General features: G+C 43.4%; 1 protein-coding gene across 2 annotated transcripts in view; it reads left to right on the forward strand.

Annotated features, from left to right (window-relative positions):
- EVA1C (eva-1 homolog C) overlaps positions 1 to 19741 on the forward strand; it is a 34282-nt gene that overhangs the window by 5992 nt on the left and 8549 nt on the right. For both annotated transcript variants that reach the window (XM_084226895.1, XM_084226894.1), the window contains exons 2-4: positions 8697 to 8893; positions 12212 to 12335; positions 15299 to 15451. In XM_084226895.1, coding sequence (XP_084083021.1) covers positions 8822 to 8893; positions 12212 to 12335; positions 15299 to 15451 — 349 coding nt within the window. In that variant the 5' untranslated portion in view covers positions 8697 to 8821. The remainder of the gene's footprint in view (positions 1 to 8696; positions 8894 to 12211; positions 12336 to 15298; positions 15452 to 19741) is intronic.

A 19741-nucleotide genomic window follows, 5' to 3' on the forward strand; every position in this document is an offset into this window, starting at 1 on the left:
GAACCTTTTAATCTCTGTCCACTGGTGTCAAGTTTTCTGTCTTTTCTTGCAAAACAGTTCAGACAGAGCTGAGCTTCACTTTAACTCCATAGACTTGGTCTCCTGACCCAACCACAGAAACAAGTGGATCTAATGAAAAAGCAAACCAGTTCACCCAAGATATATAATCTGCTCCTGTGACCTTTCTGCATTAAAAGTTTCCATTAAGTTCTGTGGCATTCACCCATCCCAGATTCCCCCAGGTAAAAGGAAAGCAAACAAATGCTTTGAGCAAATGCTTTGTTTGTAGTAATGTGGCAGGATCAATCACTACCAACCACAATGATGCAGAGGTTTTGCTGTTGGCTTTGTGTTGGTCAGATAAAATCCTATACAAATTTTCTTGAGTCAGTTCTGTTGACTCACTGTGGCAATTGTAGCATGTCCTTCAACCAGGATGTTTAAAGAAGTGCTAGAAGGAGTGATGCAACGATGCATCTTCTCAATACTGCCTTGTAAAAGTCAAGTGTTCATTGCTTTATTTAAAGAAAAGCATTTCATTTTAGAAATGTGTTTCATTTCAGTAATGTGTGAGTTAAACCTCAAAGTCTGGTTTAAAGTTTCTCTGAGTGAAGTGGGCTTTGGTCTGGGATTTGTTCTGTGGAATAAAGAGGTGTGTGTCAGAATGGAGATTTTAGTTTAGATCATGGTGCTGAGACCCAAGGTTTTGTTTCAGCCTTTTTCCTGCAGTTCTTTTTGCCTTTCTGAGGAAGTGTAACTTATGAAACCACATTTCAGATGTGCGAATATTTTTGCTAAATCCACTGATGAGATTTATTTATGCTTGTTAGAGAAGTAAAAGGTCCCGTCAAGTTCTTACACATTTTATGAGGCCTCTACAGTAGGCTAGGTCTTCATCCCCAAGAAGGGCTTCCAAAATTAATTAAGAGATAGTGTGATGCCCTTGCCCCTACAGATGTTGGGGAATTCAGACACAAGACACAAAACTTGAGTTCCTGAGCTCCATTACTCAGAGACCAACATGTTTGAGTCTATCAGAGTCTCACAATTTTGGGGCAGGAAGTTTGGGGCAGAACTCTCTCTGTTCTCCCTGGGCAGATTGCTGGCACCTGACACACCATATGCTATTTTTATTCAAAATAAATAGCAGGGATTAGCTCCCCTGTGCCTTCCTGTTCCATCTGCTGCTGATATCCTTCCCAGTAAGGCAGAGCTTCCAGTCTCACCTTTATTAGAGAAAGGGACTACAGATTTGTTCCAAATAAATACTCAGCTTTGTTGGAAGTGTCCCCAGACAGAGAAGGCACTGTCTGACCAGTCAACACTTAGCAGAATTCTGTCATCTGCCAGCCATAATCTACAATTAAAATAGAAATATTTTGATATATTACCCAACACAGAGAAAATAGTGTCTTAAGGGAGCTGAAGAGCAGAAAGAGGCGTGGTTACGCCTTATTTGTTCAGCATTGGTGAGTCATTTAATCTGAATTTCTAGGCATTTTAAGAGTTTTGCTTCAAAGGCCTATTGTGTGGCTTCTGGCAACAAATTAAATACCAGTGAGGTTTGGCTCTTAATTTAGAATTAATTTTAAAACATCACTCACTATATAAGACCTAATTGAAAGACTATGGTCACTGGAAGGATTCCCAAGGATTTCACTGGGCTTTGGATGAGGGTCTCAAACCCACAAATCTCTGTTTATTTTTCTTCATTGTATTTAATCTTGGATAGGAAGAAAAGAATTATTCTTTCAGAATAGTTTTGCAGTTTTTTAACTTTTCATTTCTTTGGGCTAGAACTGAGTAGAGGACAAAGAAATGTTGATGTAAAGAAAATCATCAAGTGCTGAGAGTGAAGTGGGGAGTGTATTTTTGCTTTTCTAGCTTGGACTTACTGTACTATAAACCATCATAGCACTGCAAATCTGTGAGCTGCCAGATTTCTGATTTTTTCTGATCTTTTCAGATTTTTTGACTTTTTTCTGAATGTCAGATATAAGTGGGGGTACAAAAAAAATGCAGAGCTTGAGTCAAAGTTCTGTTTGCAAAACAAAACCTGTGTTTTGTTTTCTGAGGTGGCAATGAACAGCCCCCCGGCTCTCCTGGGGAACATGAAGATTCATGATCATACATCTGAGTTTTCAGACAAACAATTTCCTCTAGCCCCTGAGGTTCTCCTACTTGCAGTCTTTGGGAATATTGCAAGTTTTTTGTCTTTGGGCATAAAGAAGCTCTCATTCTGTCTCCAGAAACAGTTGCTGCCCACAGAGTCTTTCTCTTGTTACTTCTTGAGAAGAGGCTACTCTGTCTCCAGTTAAAAGGCGGATTTTGGCAAGGGAAGAAAAGAGCTTTAAAATGTCCCCATACCCATGCCTCTTGTCAGCTTCTTTAGATGGGATGGAGAAAATCTTCCTTTTCTACTGGAGTAGTTCCATATTAGGTCCCAGGACACGTGTTTACCCTTCTGGCTTCATGGAATAGCTGAGAGAAATATAACTGACTATCGGGTGGAGTTTACTACAGACCCAAGATTTTGGGGATCAAGAACAGTTTGCCTCTTCCTGACACAAGAAGAAAATAAAAACAGAAAGCAAGTGAGAAAACAGAAGTGCGTAGGGATGTCTCCAATTTCCTCAGAAAACCACTGGGATACAATAAACTCCTAAGCATCATGCCTAGGAGACAACACAAGGGAATGGGAAGTGTAGATATGAAGGACAGAGAACACCTGTGGGAGGATGTGAGAAACACAATAGGCATGTGGTGTGTAAGTGCAGGGTTCATGGGCTTTCCCACTCTGCAAAAATGTAACTCACATAACTGCAAGTCTGAGCTGAGTGGCTTGGAGAGGAAGAGCTTGTGTGGTTCCTGGAGGAACTGGGATCAAAAAGTTATAGGTCTTTTCTTTATTCATGATGGCTTGGCTTTGTTTTTCTAGGAAGAGCTCACAGCTTGGCTTCTTGTTTCTGCTGCTGCTCTCTGAGTAAACCCTGTTTAAAATGGAGTGTGAATGAGGTTTTGTGCTGAATTATCTGCTGGTTACCTGGCCTTTTCTCCGGCTTAAGCAGAATCAAGCTCTTGCTTAATTTGACCCTCAGATTAAACACACAGTGGGAATTAGATCCACTAAGATGTTTATGATCCATGAGGGGGGAAAAATGAAGACAAACTCCTTAGGAAAGCATTCATGTGGATAGAACAGTTCATGGAAAATGTGACTGGTATCTTGACCACTGCTTTGATTGCCATACTACTCCAAAAGCATCCTCACCACTAACTTCAGCATTTTCATCTTGCAGACTTAATCCTTCATCTGTCAGTAAGGCCAGTGGAAACAAATTGCTCCATTGGCATCAGGCTGACAGCTCTCCGGGATAACCATCCTGTCTCTCCAGCTGCCAGTTCACTTGCAGCATTAGTCATTGAGACTGAATTGAAGGTGGGAGCTCAGGCTTCAATTTCCACAAAACTTGTAGGAACTTTATTTCTTTGAGCCCTGCACTCTTCAGGTTTGAAACTGGCCATTAAGCTTAAATGGTGATGAGTTGAGTAAAGGAATGGCCAGAGGTCAGGATCTCATAAGATTCATCTCCTTTAGAAATGGGCACCTGAAAGGTCTCAAGGACTGATTCTAAGAAAAGCAACAACTTTGAGTACTCTGAAACCAAAGTAGGCATTTGGAAATGGAATGGGGTTTGTGGTCACTGTCTTATTAGCGAAACTAGATTATGCCTAGTTTTTCCAAGGAAACATCTATCCTTGCTTAAAAAAAAGATTTAGATAATACAAAAAAATAGAGTGATTATATGAAAAACATTTTCCTTGCACAGAAAACCAACTTTTCATGCTATCTCTGCCGTACAACTGGAAGTTTGAAGTTGGTAGGATGGTAGTCACTAGCAAAGAGAGCAAGGGTTGAGAGGAACAGTGGAAAAAGGCCCACTGAAAAAAATAAGGCATGGAGGGAAATTAAATCAGATTGGTGACATGCAAGAAGGCATATATTAAGGAATTGCAGATTTTTACGTGCATGTGCTGAATGAAGCTAATTGTTCTAATTTCTGAACAGCAAGAAGAATAAATAATGCTTCTGTCTAAGTGTATTTCTTATTGATAAAGATTGAGATGTGGAGTGTGGCTAGAATGAGTCAGAATGTTGACAAGGCACTTAGATAAAAAAGAATAAAATAATGAAGCAAGAAACATAGTGTCATGAATTTTAAAACATTGCAGACAATTTGCAGACAGCCAGGTGACAGGGAATGCCAAGAGATCCTTGTCCCTGTGGATAGAGAACCCTGGCAGAGCATGATCTGTGGCATTGCTGCCTTGAGAGCAGCAGATGGTATGGCAAATGGGACTGGGGCTGAAACTCAGGAGTTAATTTCTCCTCAGTGCTTCCTTCACAAACCAACGGAGAAAATACTGCTGGAGAAGTACTGCAGCTGGATCCCAAACACCAATCAATATCAGAGTCGTGCTTCTAATGGTGTTTGTAGCAGAGTTTATTAACTATTCTGCTATCACTGCATGAAATATCTTCCTTCAAATTCAACAAGCTGGCTTGTGTATTTTTAATGAGTGTTGGCATAATTCTTCACAGAACTGTGGGAGCTGATGGAGATTTACCGGATGGATTAGCCTTCTGGGACTCCCACAACAATACGTGTGCTATTTCTATCTATTTTGATCTAAAATAGATGGGTATGTCTTTAAAATGAGCTGGCAAATTTCTGTGCTAATTAAACTAAATTGAACGATACACAGGAACTGATGTTACTAAATCTGTGTATGAAGGCCCAGTTCTGAGAACCTTCACAGCTTGTGGACTACTCAGCCTCAGCCTCTAAAAATACTGCGTTGCAAAGCTGCTGTCCTACCCAAAAGACATTACCTGAGCTAATGCTGAGATTGCTTTTAGTGTGTGCCGGGCATTGGGCTCACAGCCTGAAATGCTCTTCTCCTTAATCCTTGCATCTGGAGAGCTCAAACATACACAGAACTTTCTAAATTCCCAGATTCTCGGTGTTTTTAAGCAGAAAAAAAAAAAAAGAATCTGGATTTCCATACCTTCAGGTCCCCTGCTACCCTTATCGTTCCTATTCAAAATAATTATGCCAGCTAAAACCCCTTAAGAATTCTTTTTCATACAAAGAAGTATCTATTTATTCTCCTATGCCAGTTTTTTTGTCAGTCATTTTTAAAATCATTTATCAGTTGTCCTTTTCAGTAAAAATGATCAGTAAGGCTTTGTTCAGCTGCTCAGCCTCAGTGTTTTGTGTGGTTCTCTGGTGCTATGTTTTTTTAGTTGAAGTTCTTTGTCAACCCAGTGGATGCTGTGACTAATTTGGCTAATTCTGGAAGAAAGGATTACGCTTGGATTCTGTACTGGTGTTTTGCGTCTCAGTAAAAGATTACAATGAATGAGTAGTCTGGGTTAGACAGACAGTTGGGTGGGATGATACCTTCTGGCCTGCAAATAATGGGATCTTTTTGTGCCTGTGTGCTTTAGGCTTAACTTCTGAGCCAGTCTCTAACGTCTTGTACATGATTCCAGATGCAGAGCACTCCATACATTGCTTATGAATGTGTGTCCTGGATAAATGGGAAAGCGCCTAGTGGGGCTTTCACACAGTGGTGTAGAGATGTTACTGGGACACTGCAGTATTGCCAATGTTTTCTAGTTTAGACAATTCTCATGGTAGTTAACTTTTTTGGTAGAGTTTCATATTGTTTTAAAGTGTGACATTTATTATTTCTGAAAAAAAGAGGAACTTTATAGCCCTCCTGATTACAGAATGACACTTGGAAAAGTAACTGGTGCAGCTGAACACCATCTCCCCCTCCATTACCTAACCCAGAAAACAAGGAAAAAAACAGTATTAGGTTTAAAACATTAAGTAATATAAGGTTTTTTTGTAGGTTCTGATTATGATTGTCTTTGCTCTGGCTAAGAAACCCCAAAACTCACAAGTCTTCTGATTGCCCAGCCCAAGGGAACACAGAGCCATGACCTCACTCCATCCATGTTGGTTGTGCTCCAGCCCTCCCTCTGCCCTGCTCTTCAGGGAAAGGGATCTCCTTGGCCATCTAGGAGCTAGTGAAGACTTCTCTGACATGCAGGGGACCAGGACTTGGAGGTCTGCTGTAGTCCAGCAACAGCCTCCAGCTCCCATATTTAGGTAGTAATAGAAAGTTTTCCCCAAATTCACAGCTAGCTGATACTGATGAAATAAACACAGAAGAAGAGGACAGGAAGATGCCCCAGGAAGAGTTCAACCCTCACAATACCCTCACTCCTGATCACCACGGCTGTTATTACTGGTAGAGATCCCACCCAATTTCCCCCCAGCTTTACCTCGTTGTTTGGCTGAATTTGCTTCCTCTGGGAAAATCTGTTTCTGAACAGAAGTCAGTAACAATACAGGGATGCACATGATCTCAAGAAGGTGAAGCTTCTACAGGAGGACTACAAGCCACACTACCCAGGAAAGGAGGAGAAGCAGCAGCTGCTGAGAAAACTAATGAGTGCAGGGCAGGCAGTGCCTCACTATGAGGAGAGGGGACAGGAAAGAACCTGGCGTTTTTCAGAGAAGGATAAGAGGAAATCGTGACTTTTGGAGTGGGAGTCCTCCCTCAGCATGGGCTGTGAGCTGCAAAGAACTGACTGTTCCACGTGTGTCTGTGTCTGCAGTAATGAAAAATGCAGCTTTACGTGGTCTGCCTTGTGAGATGAGCAATTTAGATACTATGTCACCACTCCTCTTTTCAGAGAACATTAGGTTTCAGCAATTTCCATTACTATTTTTATCCCTTATTGTGTGCAAATACACAAGGATTTTAGTAACAGCAGAAATGTTTAAGCTGCTTGGAAGGCTGGAGAGCAAGATATCTTATTTTCACCAGTACATCTAATGTCATTTTTACAAGTAAACCATATTGCTCCTACAAAATCAGAGCAAGTTTTTTGTAAAGACATTTTCTTAAAGGATTGAATAGTTGCAATTGTTGGAGAAAGGTGCTTAGATGCCGGATTAGGAATTTGCAGGATCAAAGTAGCAGTTAAAATGCCAGGGAACTCATCCAAATCACAGCATAGCTGATATTCTTTAGGGAATACTGGACTGTTTTGTATACAGCACTCTTGGCCCCAAGTAACTTAAAACCTGAAGAACTGAAATGATTAAAAATATTGGGTCATACCTGTGAGGCTGTTGAGTGCCCACAGCTTGTGTAGGGCTGAATGGCCTGACCCCGTGGCCCTTTATGCCACGATGGTGATGCCAAAGGTGTTCAGCAAATGCCACAGGAGGCCCCTCTGCAGCACTGGCCACAGTGAAGTCACTTGGGTGCAGTTGGGCATTCGGCCCATTTTCCTGGCATCTCTCAGGAGTAGGCTGACAGAGGAGGGGCTCTGGCAAGGAACTTCAGTTATTTGTGATCTCAATTACACTGAAAATGTAGGGGATGGGTTTGGTTGTGGGCTTCGTTATTCTTTTTAACCCATGAGAAGCTGTGGGGATTGCTGCCAGACTGGTCTCCTTGAGATCCAGAGTGGAAATGCAGGGCATGAAATTTTTTCTGTCCCTGTTCCAGTGTCAGTGCTCAGACTGAGGTCAGTGAGGCAGGGAACTCAGCTACAGCTCCGCTGTGCTGGAAGTGCATCTGCCTGGCTCCTGTCCTCCTCTGGGCTCTAGACAGGGAACAGTAAAGATGACAATGGAGCAGGCTTCTCCTTCCTCCAGACTTAATAACTGACAGGGAAGCTGATTTTCATTATCCAGATGCACAGCTGGAGCTGGAAAAGATGCCAGAGAACTGACATGTTTGACCCATCCCTGGAAGTGTTCAAGGCCAGACTGGATGGAGCTCTGAGCAATCTGTTCTAGTGAAGGTAGCAGGGGGGTTGGAATTAGGAGATCTTTAAGGAACTTTCCAACCCAAGCCATTCTATGATTACATGATTTTCCTATCTTTTGCTTGGAGTAATAAAGTTTCTATTTAAAAACTTTTTTGAAAATCGCTTGTCTTTGGGGAAAGTTTATGAAGGGCAGAAGTGTGAAAATTAAAGGGCACATTTTCCTTGAAGGACAAATTTTAATTAATTAAAAGGAGTGAACTTTTTTTCAGTATTTTCTTTGAGAAAACAAATTTTTGTTTTAAGGATACAAAAAAGCCCCTGATTCAGCCACAACAAGAAATGTTCCCACAAGAAAATGTGAGGCTTTTTTTGTTCCTCCATTATACTTAAGAGTGTGTGAAACACGGCTGCCCACTAGCCCAAAAGTGCAGCACATCCTTTTAACAAGACGTATAAGGAATACCTTAGGCAGCTGGAATGCAAGAACCTGGCCCAGAAAACCCAGCAATACCCTTCTGACTGCTGCAGACACGCCCTGGGATCGTGAGCAGCCAGGACTGGCAAGGGCCTGAGCCCAGAGATTGTCCGTACAACACATCCTGCTGGAGTGCTGGAGTGCTGGGAGGGCTCGCACGCCCTGCCACCAGACCTCGTGTTCCCAGCCCAGCGTGCTACGAGCACGTCAGGGGTGACCCATTCAGAGAACTGGGTGGCTGCAGGCCAGACCTATAACCTTGACTACAATGCCCTTTCCGGAGACTGACTGTGGTTTTCTTATTATCTAACGAGCTTGTCATTTCCTGTGCTAGTTGTAACAGAGCTGAATATTTTCTAGGTTACCTAACGAAGCTCCTGCAGAATCACACCGCCTATGCCTGCGACGGGCAGCACCTGAGCCTGCACTGCCCTCGGCACTCAACCATCAGCATTCAGTCAGCATTTTACGGGCAGGACCCCCTCATGTGCAGTGCTGGGCAGCCTGAAATCAGGATGGCAGAACCCAGGAACTGCGTGGCACCCACCTCTTTGCAGGTACCACATGTTGTAAAGGTTCTCAAGGTACAGAATGTTTTTGACCGTTTCCCTGCCATTTCTGTGCAAGTGTTCTCAACCTGGAACAGGACAGCTCTGTAGCTATGGCAGTTTACCACCAAAAGTGTTACAGCGGGAAGGGTTTGTCTGGACAGCAGGGTATTACCATGGGATTGTGAGAGCTTTGAAGATTGCCTTCCGTTGTGATGAATCTTGCTTTGGAAACCCCATTCCTAAAGTCCCCCAAAATAGTCTGCTCCTTTCCATTCAAGGGCTGGTCATTACTGAGTTGACCAGTCTTAATCTCTCACACAGGCCCTCCTTGACCCCAGGGGAGGGTACAAGCACTGGACAGAGGGGGGTTACAAATCCAGCTAGTAAGATGACATTCTGGTTGGCATTTGGCTTGTTGCATGCCTGTCTTCCCTCACTGAAAAGGCACAGCAGCAGCTAAACAGCAAATCCCAAGAATTTCTGCAGATTCCTGCATTTCTATGACTACCTGATTTGTATCAGCAACATCCTATGGCTTGTTTGCTGGGCCTGCTTCAGTATAGCTTAAAATTATTTATACTTCATCAGTTATTACTTTCAGCTGTGGAGACTTTTGTAACAAGGTCTGACTGACCCTGCTGCCAAAGGCTTGTTTCATCTTAGTGAAAAATACCCAGTGTTGTTCCAAATTCAGTAAATCCTTGCAAAAATGAGTAGTCAGTGCAATCTGAACATGTTCTGTTTGTTAAACTTGTAAATGCTTTACAGAAGTTTTGATGGAGTTTGCAACATTTCTGTCTGTAGGCCACACAATCCCTCTTGACATCAGAGAATGTCTGTTCCCACCACTACTGAGTTGAAGGGTATTACAAAGTGGTTTGGCAGTAATATCCTCTCTCTAGAAGCAGTATTAGGGCAATTTTATAAAAGTGTGGCTCACCCATGATGTACTGCAATTTTTGAGGACATTCCAGACATGACCTATGGGCCATGTGAAAGTACATCTCTCCACCAAACACAGCAGGCCAGATGTATCCTTAATGTTATATTACTGGCTGCAGTAAAGTGGCACCAACTATTATTTTGGGCTTGTGAGTGCCTTTGTGAGGTCTCCATGGGCAGTTTTTTCCCTTGAATATAATAAACACAGCATGGTGTAACTGTTATATAAACTACCATCATCATTTGGGCACTGTGGCTGATCAAAGGCATGAAAGCATTTTGGCAAGGCCATGAATTTGTGTCAGATACAAATGCTCTGCATCTCAGGGAGTTCCAGTTCTAAGGAGAAGGAACACATCTTGTAAACTGATTTCTTAGAAAAGAGCACCAGTGACCTCATCCCTCCTTCCCTTTTCTTTGGAAGTGGATCTGCAGTCTGCACAGGCAGCTGAGATGATGCCCTGTAGCTGGGAGGAAGCATCACAGGCACGTATTACAGAGGCCTCTTGTCAGAGGGCTCACTGCAAAGCTGGATCTGGCTCGAGACAGTGACTGCCTGGTGCTATTTTGAGTATCACTGTTTGCTTTTGTGGCTGCGTGCTTTGCACAGCATCATGACAGTGCTGTTCACATTAGGCAGGAGAAAACAAACAGATGCACAGGAGATGATTCAGCTCAGGTGCAAACAGAAGGTGACTCAGCAGGAGACAGCTATCTCTGTTTACTAAAGATGTAACTCTGTTTCACTGGTCCCTTCCAGAACTGTCCCAATTAAGGAGGGGTTATTTTTTTGACTTGCAACACTGTAAAAGGAAAATTGACTGATAAAATTAAGTCTGCTGTGGTTTCCTTCCCTTTTAAACTCTTTAGAGTGCATTTAGTGCTGAAAAAGTGTTGGATGCATGTCCTCTTCCCCTGCCAATGGGAGCTGTAGGATCACTGCAATGTGCTGCCAATGTGTGTCACTGCTGCTTGGGAGGGAAGGTTTCCAGTGATGACAACAGAGATCCAGCCACTGCCAACTCTCTCGGCCTGGAAATAGGAATGCAGCTTGTGCCACCACAGTGGTAAATTTGTGATTTGGTCTCTTGGTATGACTGAGACCTCTTCTGATGAGAAAAAAAGCAAAAATTCCCATAGATTTTGAGCAACTACCTCAAACTATCAGAATGGTTTATTACAGTTACTCCTGTTAAGAGTGGGGTGACCTGGAGATAACACCCTCCTTTGTCACAGCCTGCTGTGATTTTAAACATCATGACTCCTGTGTACAACCACACAGACTATCCAAAAACAGTGTCAGAAAAGCCCTCTCTTAATGAGTTTTGGAGGTGAATAAGAATTTCCTAAATACACTGCTGCATTTAAACTGGGTGTTTTTAGGTGTTTGGCTTGCGACTGTGTTAAAAGCTGGACAGACTGGCCCTGGCAATTCTTCATATTTTCTGCAGCTACAGTTCCAAGAGCACAGCTGGAGTGGGAGCACCAGTGTAAGCAGTACAGGCACTCAGTCCTTTTGCCAGACTGGGAGAAAGTCCACATAACACTTAGTGTATAACACTGCTGGCCTGTTTGTGGTCTTGCTCTGCTGCCACTCCCAGGGAGGCTGCACTGTAAGAACCAGGATATATTGATGGGCCAGTAAATTTGGAGTAGATATGTTCTTAGAACAGCATTAAAAACACCCCACAAAACAAGACAAGGAGGCTGAGGATAGACTTGCACATCTGTGCTATCCAATCAAACCAATTCTGAAATTTGCTCATGGCAAATCAAGTAAATACTTGATAATGTGTGTAACTGCAAGTGAGCAGAAAGTGTCCCTTAAGCAGGAGGTCCTACACATGGCTTAAAGCTTGAGTGGTACTTGTCATTTCAAGTGAAGATTATTTACAGAGCATGCTCAGGTACATGTAAGCAGATCAAGAAGAAGTGGTTAAGAAGACTCCTTTTTTGTTGCCACATTTTCCTTGGACATTGTACTCCCACAAATGTGCTCAGGAGTGTATGAGTGCCTCAAGTATGTCAGTGAGACAGCTGGGGGCTTTGTGTGTTTCCATGTGCTCTGGGCTCTGCACCATCGAGGCTGTGGTGGCATTCAGGACAGCTTGGCAGAGGGAAAAATGACAAACAACAACAAGCTGGTAACAACCTCATTTTCTGTGAGCCTGGCTGTGATGAATGTGTTCCCATAAAGTTTGCCATGACTCCAAGCCCAGCAGAGCTATGGCCTTGATCCAATGATGCAGATGTTTCTTGCATGTTTATAGCCAAAAAGTTGTGATTTCTCTCCTGTGTAGAACAAAGTACAACTAAGTGTTTTCATTGCTGTATAGCTTCATACCTTGTTGTCAAGACTATCCTTTTTGCCCATTGTTCTAGAAAGTACTGGATGAATGCCAAAACCTGAGATCCTGCCAACTCCTTGTCAATAGTCGGGTTTTTGGGCCTGATCTGTGTCCAGGGACCACTAAATTCCTCCTTGTCTCCTTTAAATGCAAACCTAGTAAGTAATCTTTATCAGGCAAATGTGTTTTTCTGCGTGTTTTGTTGCTTGTTTTGGTTAAAATGCCACTGCACGAGGCTTTGCATAAGTCCGTGTGAGGTTTTGGGGCTCCTGGATTGACAATAAATTGTTCTCTTCTACTTTACCTTAGCTCTTCATTGTGTTTGCAGCTTCAGGGTGCTTGCTGCCAGTTTAATGACCAGTGTAGCTTGGCAGGGGCAGATGTCAGACATCAGACTAGAAAGGAAAAATGTTATGGAAATTATTTTTAGTGAGATAGCAGTGATAATGTCATATTATAAAGAGCTGAACAACAAAACCAGATGCTTGGGCCAAGGATTCAAATGAAGAAGGTATCCTAGGAAGGAATATACAAAAAAATACTTATGGAGCTGGCCCCAAAGCTTTCAAAGATTCAAAAATACTTCCTGTTTATGGAATAATGGCCAGAAGATACATGTGCTGACTTGGTTAGAGGCTTTTATTGTACAATCACCTGTGCTCTGCACAGGTATTCGATGCTGATATGTGAAGGGACAAATCCTGCCTCAAAGAGAATCCACTTTGTAAACATGAGAAAGGGGAAGAATGATTAAGATAATCCTCATGAGGTTTCCTTTTTTGGTGGTTTTTAATCATTCTCATTGTTGCTATGGTATGTGAGAACAAGCTCTAGTAGCCTGGGGGCAGTGAATTCCCGGTGTGGCTGAAATGGGTCCCAAAGAAAACAGCTGAATGATGATTTGTGGGTAGGTTCACCAGCCAACACAGAAATACCAACCTTAGAGAAAGCACTAAAGGGGTTTTCTTGGATCAGATCACTAAGATAGATATCAGTGGTAGAACCTGAGTAGGTGGCAAGCAAACTGAAGGGCCGGCTCACAATGGAAAGTGGAAGTTAGAGCAGAGAGATGGAGTGGAGTAGGCAGATGTTACCTTTGGTAAAGCACTGACTCAAGAACTCCCAGGGAGATACAGTGGGCCAATCATTGGGGGGGAAAAAATGCCTGAAATTTCAAATTTTCATTATCTGTTTTATTATATCAATAGCTTAATTATTTTTTGTATATTGCAATTATCAATAGTAGATTAATATTCCATTATTAATAGTAGATGGATTTGAATATCATAGGAGTGTCTGTGTCATTAGAAATCTTTTTTTGCCAATCAAAAGTGAATTGGGATCCTGTTTATTACTTTCAGAAGCTGCTCAATATTTTTTTGCATCCCATGGGAGATGAGCTTCTTTGAGTATAGAGTATTTTCTGTGATCTGAATTTTTAAAAAGCTGGTCAAAGTGTCTTCAACAGCAGCTGCTGCCTTCAGAATTGAGGAATAGTCCAAATCCAGTGCAAATGACATGATTTCTAATGACAGGAAATTTATATTTGTAGGTAAGATACCAATATTGTTAGTCTTGGCAATGGAAAACATCCTTACTCAGGAAATCCCTTCAGGATAACTTCAGATATATTTTGCAGTCTCCTTGCCTTCACTGCACTGAAGCAGTTGCCTAAATCCCTTGGTTTTTCATCTATTTAGAATTATTGTTGCCATATCTTTGCAGAGGTTCATGTTGGGCTCTTCTCCTTGTCTGATACCACTGGGGGTTATATGTACTTCCACAGCCTCTCTAGCAGAGCCAGGCAAACTCAGAGTCCAGCTGCAGGCTGTCACTCCTTGGGCACAGACCCCAGGTTTTTGGCCTATTTATGTGTGCACAGCGTGGCAGGTGCTTCTGCAGAACTCACAACCTGCAGTAGGTCAAGTATTTTTCAAAATGTTTTCAAAATATTTTTCAAAATCATTCCTTTTTACACTTAAGCATGTGGCTGTTGATGAGCTTGAATGGAAAAAACTGGACTGTTACCAAGAACATTAACCCATTATTTTATCTGCTCTGTTTTGGATGAAACAATAGTGTTTTCATTCATGAGTAGATGGGAGGTTTTTCTCATTCCAGTTCCCAAAGAACCAGCATCCACCCTCCATTTACAGGGACACCACTTGCTAACAATAAGGTTTTCCTTTTCTTCTGCTCAGCTCAGCTCAGGAATCTCCTTTTCCTGTTGTCAAATTTTTGAGGACAAAAAAATTGGAGGAGAATAAACTCTTCTCCCTGACCTTATCTGCCATAAAAAGGTTTGGCACCACAGCTCAACCAGAAAGACTTGAGAAGGTAGAGTGCCACCAACAGAGTGGCTGCTTAGGCCAGGAAGAGACCTGTTGGCCAGGTGGCAGATTTAAAGGGGTACCCTGGGAGGGATAAGCCATGAAATGAGCTCAGTGCCTTCCCCACCTCTGTTGAGGGTGCTGCCAGGGTGCCTCTGCCAGCTGAGCAAGGGACGGGGGGATTTTTTTCGGGTTCTTCATTCACACCACTTTGCCAGCCAGACATTGAAATGAGCCCTTGCTGGAAAGTGCCACCCTGGGAAACCCAGTGACCTTGGTGGAACAGTGCAGATACAGCTGAGAGCACTGTGTGGCTTGGGATGGGGACCCTTTCCTGGCCTTGTGTCCTGCCCTTTTGTCCTGCCACTGTCTGTGCCTCGCCCAGCGCTGTCACTGAGCAGTACCAGACCTGCCTGTGACTGAGGACCCTGTAGAGTGCAACAGTGTCCCCAGGAGAGACAAAAGGGAAGGGTGAAGCTTCTCTTGCTGAGCAGGAATGGAAAGAAAGCCAGGAAAGCCAGGAGGCTGTTTCACTGGGAAAGGAGATTGGCAAAATTAGGGTTTTCTATTCTGTTCAAGATGGAGCCACAAGCTCTAGACAGTCACTTGGGCACATTTGATTTGGAAGAAGCACTCTGCTCTTGACTTTGTGTCTTGCTGTACAGGTGGCACGTGTCACTTGCAACAGCATTTGCAGGAAAGCTGGTTTCTGTCCTGCTGCTATTTGCTATTAACAGCCCAGCTATTTAAATTGCCTCACGCTATCATATTGCTGTTTGCTTCTACTTTAGCTGAATACAAAACCAAATCAGCATGTGAAAACCAGGAACTGAAGCTCCACTGTCAGGAATCCAAGTTCCTTATCATCTACTCGGCCACCTATGGCAGATGGGCACACGAGGAGAGCGTCTGCTCAACAAAGGCGGAGCACACACCCCCCTTTGGTATGTCTGGGCACCACTGAGGGACTTCTCTAGGCAGGAGCACAGGGAACAGAGAACACAGGTGGGGAGGAACTTCAGCTGCAAGAGCAGTGGTGTTTTGAAAGCATCCATGATGGAAAAGTGAGATTATTTCTGAAACTCAAACCAATTGCCCAATATGAGGGAGGAACATAGAGTGAAAAATGCAGTAAAGTAATGAATTTTCATATAGTTAATCAGTTCTTAGTATGATTAGCATCAAAAACTAGTTCCCTTGCCTTTCTTGAATTTAGGTGACATATAATAAATATCAGCTGATTGTCTCTCTTCTCCCTCCAGCTTCTGACAATGACCAGGTGACTCCACTGTCATGATACGGTGTCTTACTGCTCCTTCTCCTCTGATACCTGTTTGTGCCAGATATTCCCTGCATTAGCTGCAGACTGTACAGAGAGGGTCCCTGGGGCCGGGCCATTGCTTTAGATGCTGTTGTATGACGGGAGCCCAAGGCTGTGGTGGCACACTGGGGAGTTAAATGTACTGGGGACTTCTCTCTGGCACCAAGTCAGGAATGTCCTGTGTACCTAGTACTAAACAGAATAATAGGTTCAGTGGTGACACCAAGGGCATGAAGGTAACTTTTCACACCATGAGAAGGCCAGCACAAGATGAGTGTGCTGTTCAAACCCCTTGGTACCACACAGGGAAGGGCTTGCATGACTGACACCAGCCGTGTGCAAAGGTTTAACATTGCTCCTAAGAAACATGCTTTACATGTTGCCTATGAGAAGCATTTCTGAACATCAAGAAGAGATCAATAATTAATCTTAAGAGCCCTTTCCCTGCAAGCCGATGTTTCTGTTTAGTTACATAGATGCTATTAAAAATTTATTGGCTGAAAATTGTAATCTGTTCTTACACAAGAATCTATTTAATATTACCAGGTCTGTGTTTCACATCGGCTCTCTTGGCCCTTCACACAGATTTAGCTGTGCCTGTCTGTTCTGTGGAGAAAACATTTTAGCAGGGCTCTGACAGGGCCCCACACCCCTTATGACAGTGGCATTAACAGGTGACACAAGGCAGGGCAGAGCCTCTCTGATCAAGACAGGCTGCCGCCACACTCGTGTCTTGCACTTCACTGACCTCTCAAAATCACTCCCTTGCCTCAAATGTCAGCACTCACAGACCACAGATCAGAACTCTGCAAACCTTTCCTAATGGATAAAGTTTCCCAGGATAAAGAGGAAGAATTTGCAACAGCAACAAGCTCTGCTGTGGCCCCTGTGTAGAAGCACCTGTGCAGCAACACCCTGGCTGGCACCGGTTCTGTGTTATGTAAAGCAGCCTAGGACAGTAGTAGTGGGAGAGAGCATAAAACCTGAGACAAACAACAAGTAGATCTACAAAAGGTAGATCCTTGTATAGATTTCCTACTACTTAATGGCAGTGCCTGGTCTCTTCCTGCGTGGTACCAGGGACTTTCTGCAGGAATTCTGTTGGAATTTCCAGAAGCCCCTGTGTGGCAGGGGGGTTCACATTCAGTTATCCTAGAAGACTTGGCACTTAGGAGCCAGACCCAACTAACTTCAGATCTGTCTCGAGCCTGAATCTTATTTAGGTGGCTGTTTAAGCACCTACAGATGTGAGCGGGTTCATGATTAGATTTCTGCAATGACTGCATACCTTTCTCTCAGAGAAAACAATGGTAATTTGAATGTAATGACTTCAGACAGCTCTTCCCTCCTGAATCAGAACCCATGTACCCATTTATGTTTGCACTAACAGCTGAAAAGCTCCAACACACATCCATTTTTGTTTCTGCTCACATTGGTGCAACTCAGCCTAAGGGCAGCGCTCAAGCCATTCCAGTTCTTTCACTGCATCACAGAGAAACTGTGAGGTGATTTTTTTAGCACTGTGCAGAAGAGAAGTTACCCATAGGTCCTAATGATGGGCCCAGAAAGTCTCTGGTTAGCTCAAAAGTTTTTCATCTCTCCATACCTGATAGGGTCCTGCCAGATGTGCTGGGTATTGAATGGGATGCTCCTCGAGATCTTGGCTCCCTGCTGATGTGTGTGATTGCAGTGACAGAATGCAGCTTTGGGCTGGGACAGATGGGTTCTCAAGCGTCACTTTTCTGTGAACCACCTGTCTCAAATCAGCTGACAGATTTTCAGAGCTTTGCTTCAAAGGGAACCCAGGAAAACGTAACATTTCTTTGGCATAAAGGCTCTTCTCCATATAGAAAATAAACTATATAAATCCGTCTATGCTGTGGGAGGTATCTGTGTGGCCTTGAGCACTTGTAGAATCCTGAGCCTCACCCTCCACATTTAGCATGAGTACCTACTCATGCAGCTGGTTTTCTGAGCCAGTTTGATGGTAAAAGCCAGCTCCTGAAGCTGTCCAAATGCCTGGCACTGTTAAGCCAGTACAGAATTTCCAGCAAGTAACTTTCCTGTTTTACTACTATCAAAAACTTCACAAGAAAATTCTGGGTGCGGTTCTGTAGCAGATGGTTCTGCCTAGAGGAATCCATTGTGCCCAGCACCAAAGCAGGAAACCATAGCAGTCTGTTCCTGTGAGAATTGCTGCCTTTTCTGACCCATTATCTCTTTTGTATTTGTACTAACATGTGCATGAGGAAACAGAAAATTTATTGGTCAGAAAAAGTTAAAGCATTGTGCCAAAACAGGTTACCATAGAGAGCACCAGGAAGATTCAGGTCAACAAACACCTCTCAAATAATAAACTTTTCTTGTTAATACATGAAAATACTTGAAAGAAGGCTTGGTAGCAGGTCGTCTCTAGATTCAACTTGCAAGCCAGAACACTGCAATATCTTTCCCAGAAATTCCTCTGGATGCACATTGGCTGGTCAGATGTATGTTCCCTCAAGCACCAGTGGCCAGCAGAACCCTGAATTACACCCCTGTCATGGTTCTCATTGCTGGAAGGTGGGGTTCTTTCCAGTACTGCCCTCTCTTTCACCCGGTCCCACTTTTGGAGGGTTGAGAGGGGAGGTGGAAAATTCACAAACTCCCATCACAGCTTGCACTGTGCCAAGACATACCCTGGGGTTGGGCTTTGCCTAGTCTCCTCTTAATTCCCAATGGAATTCAGGTAAGAAGAAGGGGTGAGAAAGTCAAGCAAGGGGGATTTTCAAAATCCTGTAGGTTCCTTCCAGTCCAACCAGGTCATGATTTTTTTAATGGAACAGGATTCTGTGATGCTGTGATTATTTTTGTTTGTTTGCTTGGATGTTGTAGCCAAATCAAAAGGCCTCTTATTCACTGACTGATTGAAAAGCTTTTGGTTTCTGTCCCTTACTAAAAGATGTACTCTTTGCCTGGTGTGAGCCTGTGTCCTGGGAAGGTCTCTTGAGAGCAGAAGTAACAGCAGTGAAGGTACAAGCAGCTTTAGGCAGATCTGGAAATGTTTCCACACTGCCTTGGACCTTTGGGCATGGGAGACAGGAATCAAATTAATTTTGTGGATGCAAAAGCAAGGATAAAATAGTTCACTTTTGCTTCCACCACAAAACCCCTTAAGTCAGCTCTGTCTATGTGCAGACATGAGCTATGAAAAGGTCCTTGCCTACATCATCCCGAGCAAACTGAGAAGTTAAATAGCTGCTTTGGGCCCCAGGAGGTGCCAGCAGGAGCCATTGCACCCCTTTGCCCCAGTGAATGTCGTCAAGACAAAACTCCCTTAAAAGAAGAGGTTTTCAGTGCAGCAGCAGGATGAGGAGTGATTATTTGAAGGGAGGAAGAGACCAGCCACCGTTTTTAGAGTCCAAATAACTCCTCTGAGATTAACAGATTTTGCTGGTGGAAGTTGCTTGGAGCACTCTGAGACAACATCCCTTCAACCAGTAATGTTTTCTTTACCAGCATTTCAGGGGTTTCTTTGGTCTATTTTTTTCATAGCTCACATTTGTGAAAGGTTTGGAAAAGTACACTTGGCCCTCAGGTCTAAAAGGAGCCAAGGAACTCCTGCCTGTGCATGTGCAGGAGCAGGGAGTCTGGTTCCTGCTGTCAGGAAATGGAGAGCCACACTTGTCCCTTGCCCTTGGTGTTTGGTGGGATGGACCCCCCACTGTGCACACGCATGTGCAAGGAGGAGAGAGACACCAAGTTTGGGGTTTTTTTGTACACAAGTGCTGCTGATCACATTGTGTGTTTCTGCTAGAATCAGCAGTTCGAGTGACCCTTTTTTGATGCACAGGCAGGACCCTGTGTGCCATGCCCTTGCATAAATTACCATATTATTTCAGCAGCTTTCTTTAGGAGTCTGCAACCTTAGCTT

The sequence above is a fragment of the Fringilla coelebs genome, assembly GCF_963513975.1.
Source record: "Fringilla coelebs genome assembly, chromosome: 2".
NCBI lineage: Eukaryota > Metazoa > Chordata > Aves > Passeriformes > Fringillidae > Fringilla > Fringilla coelebs.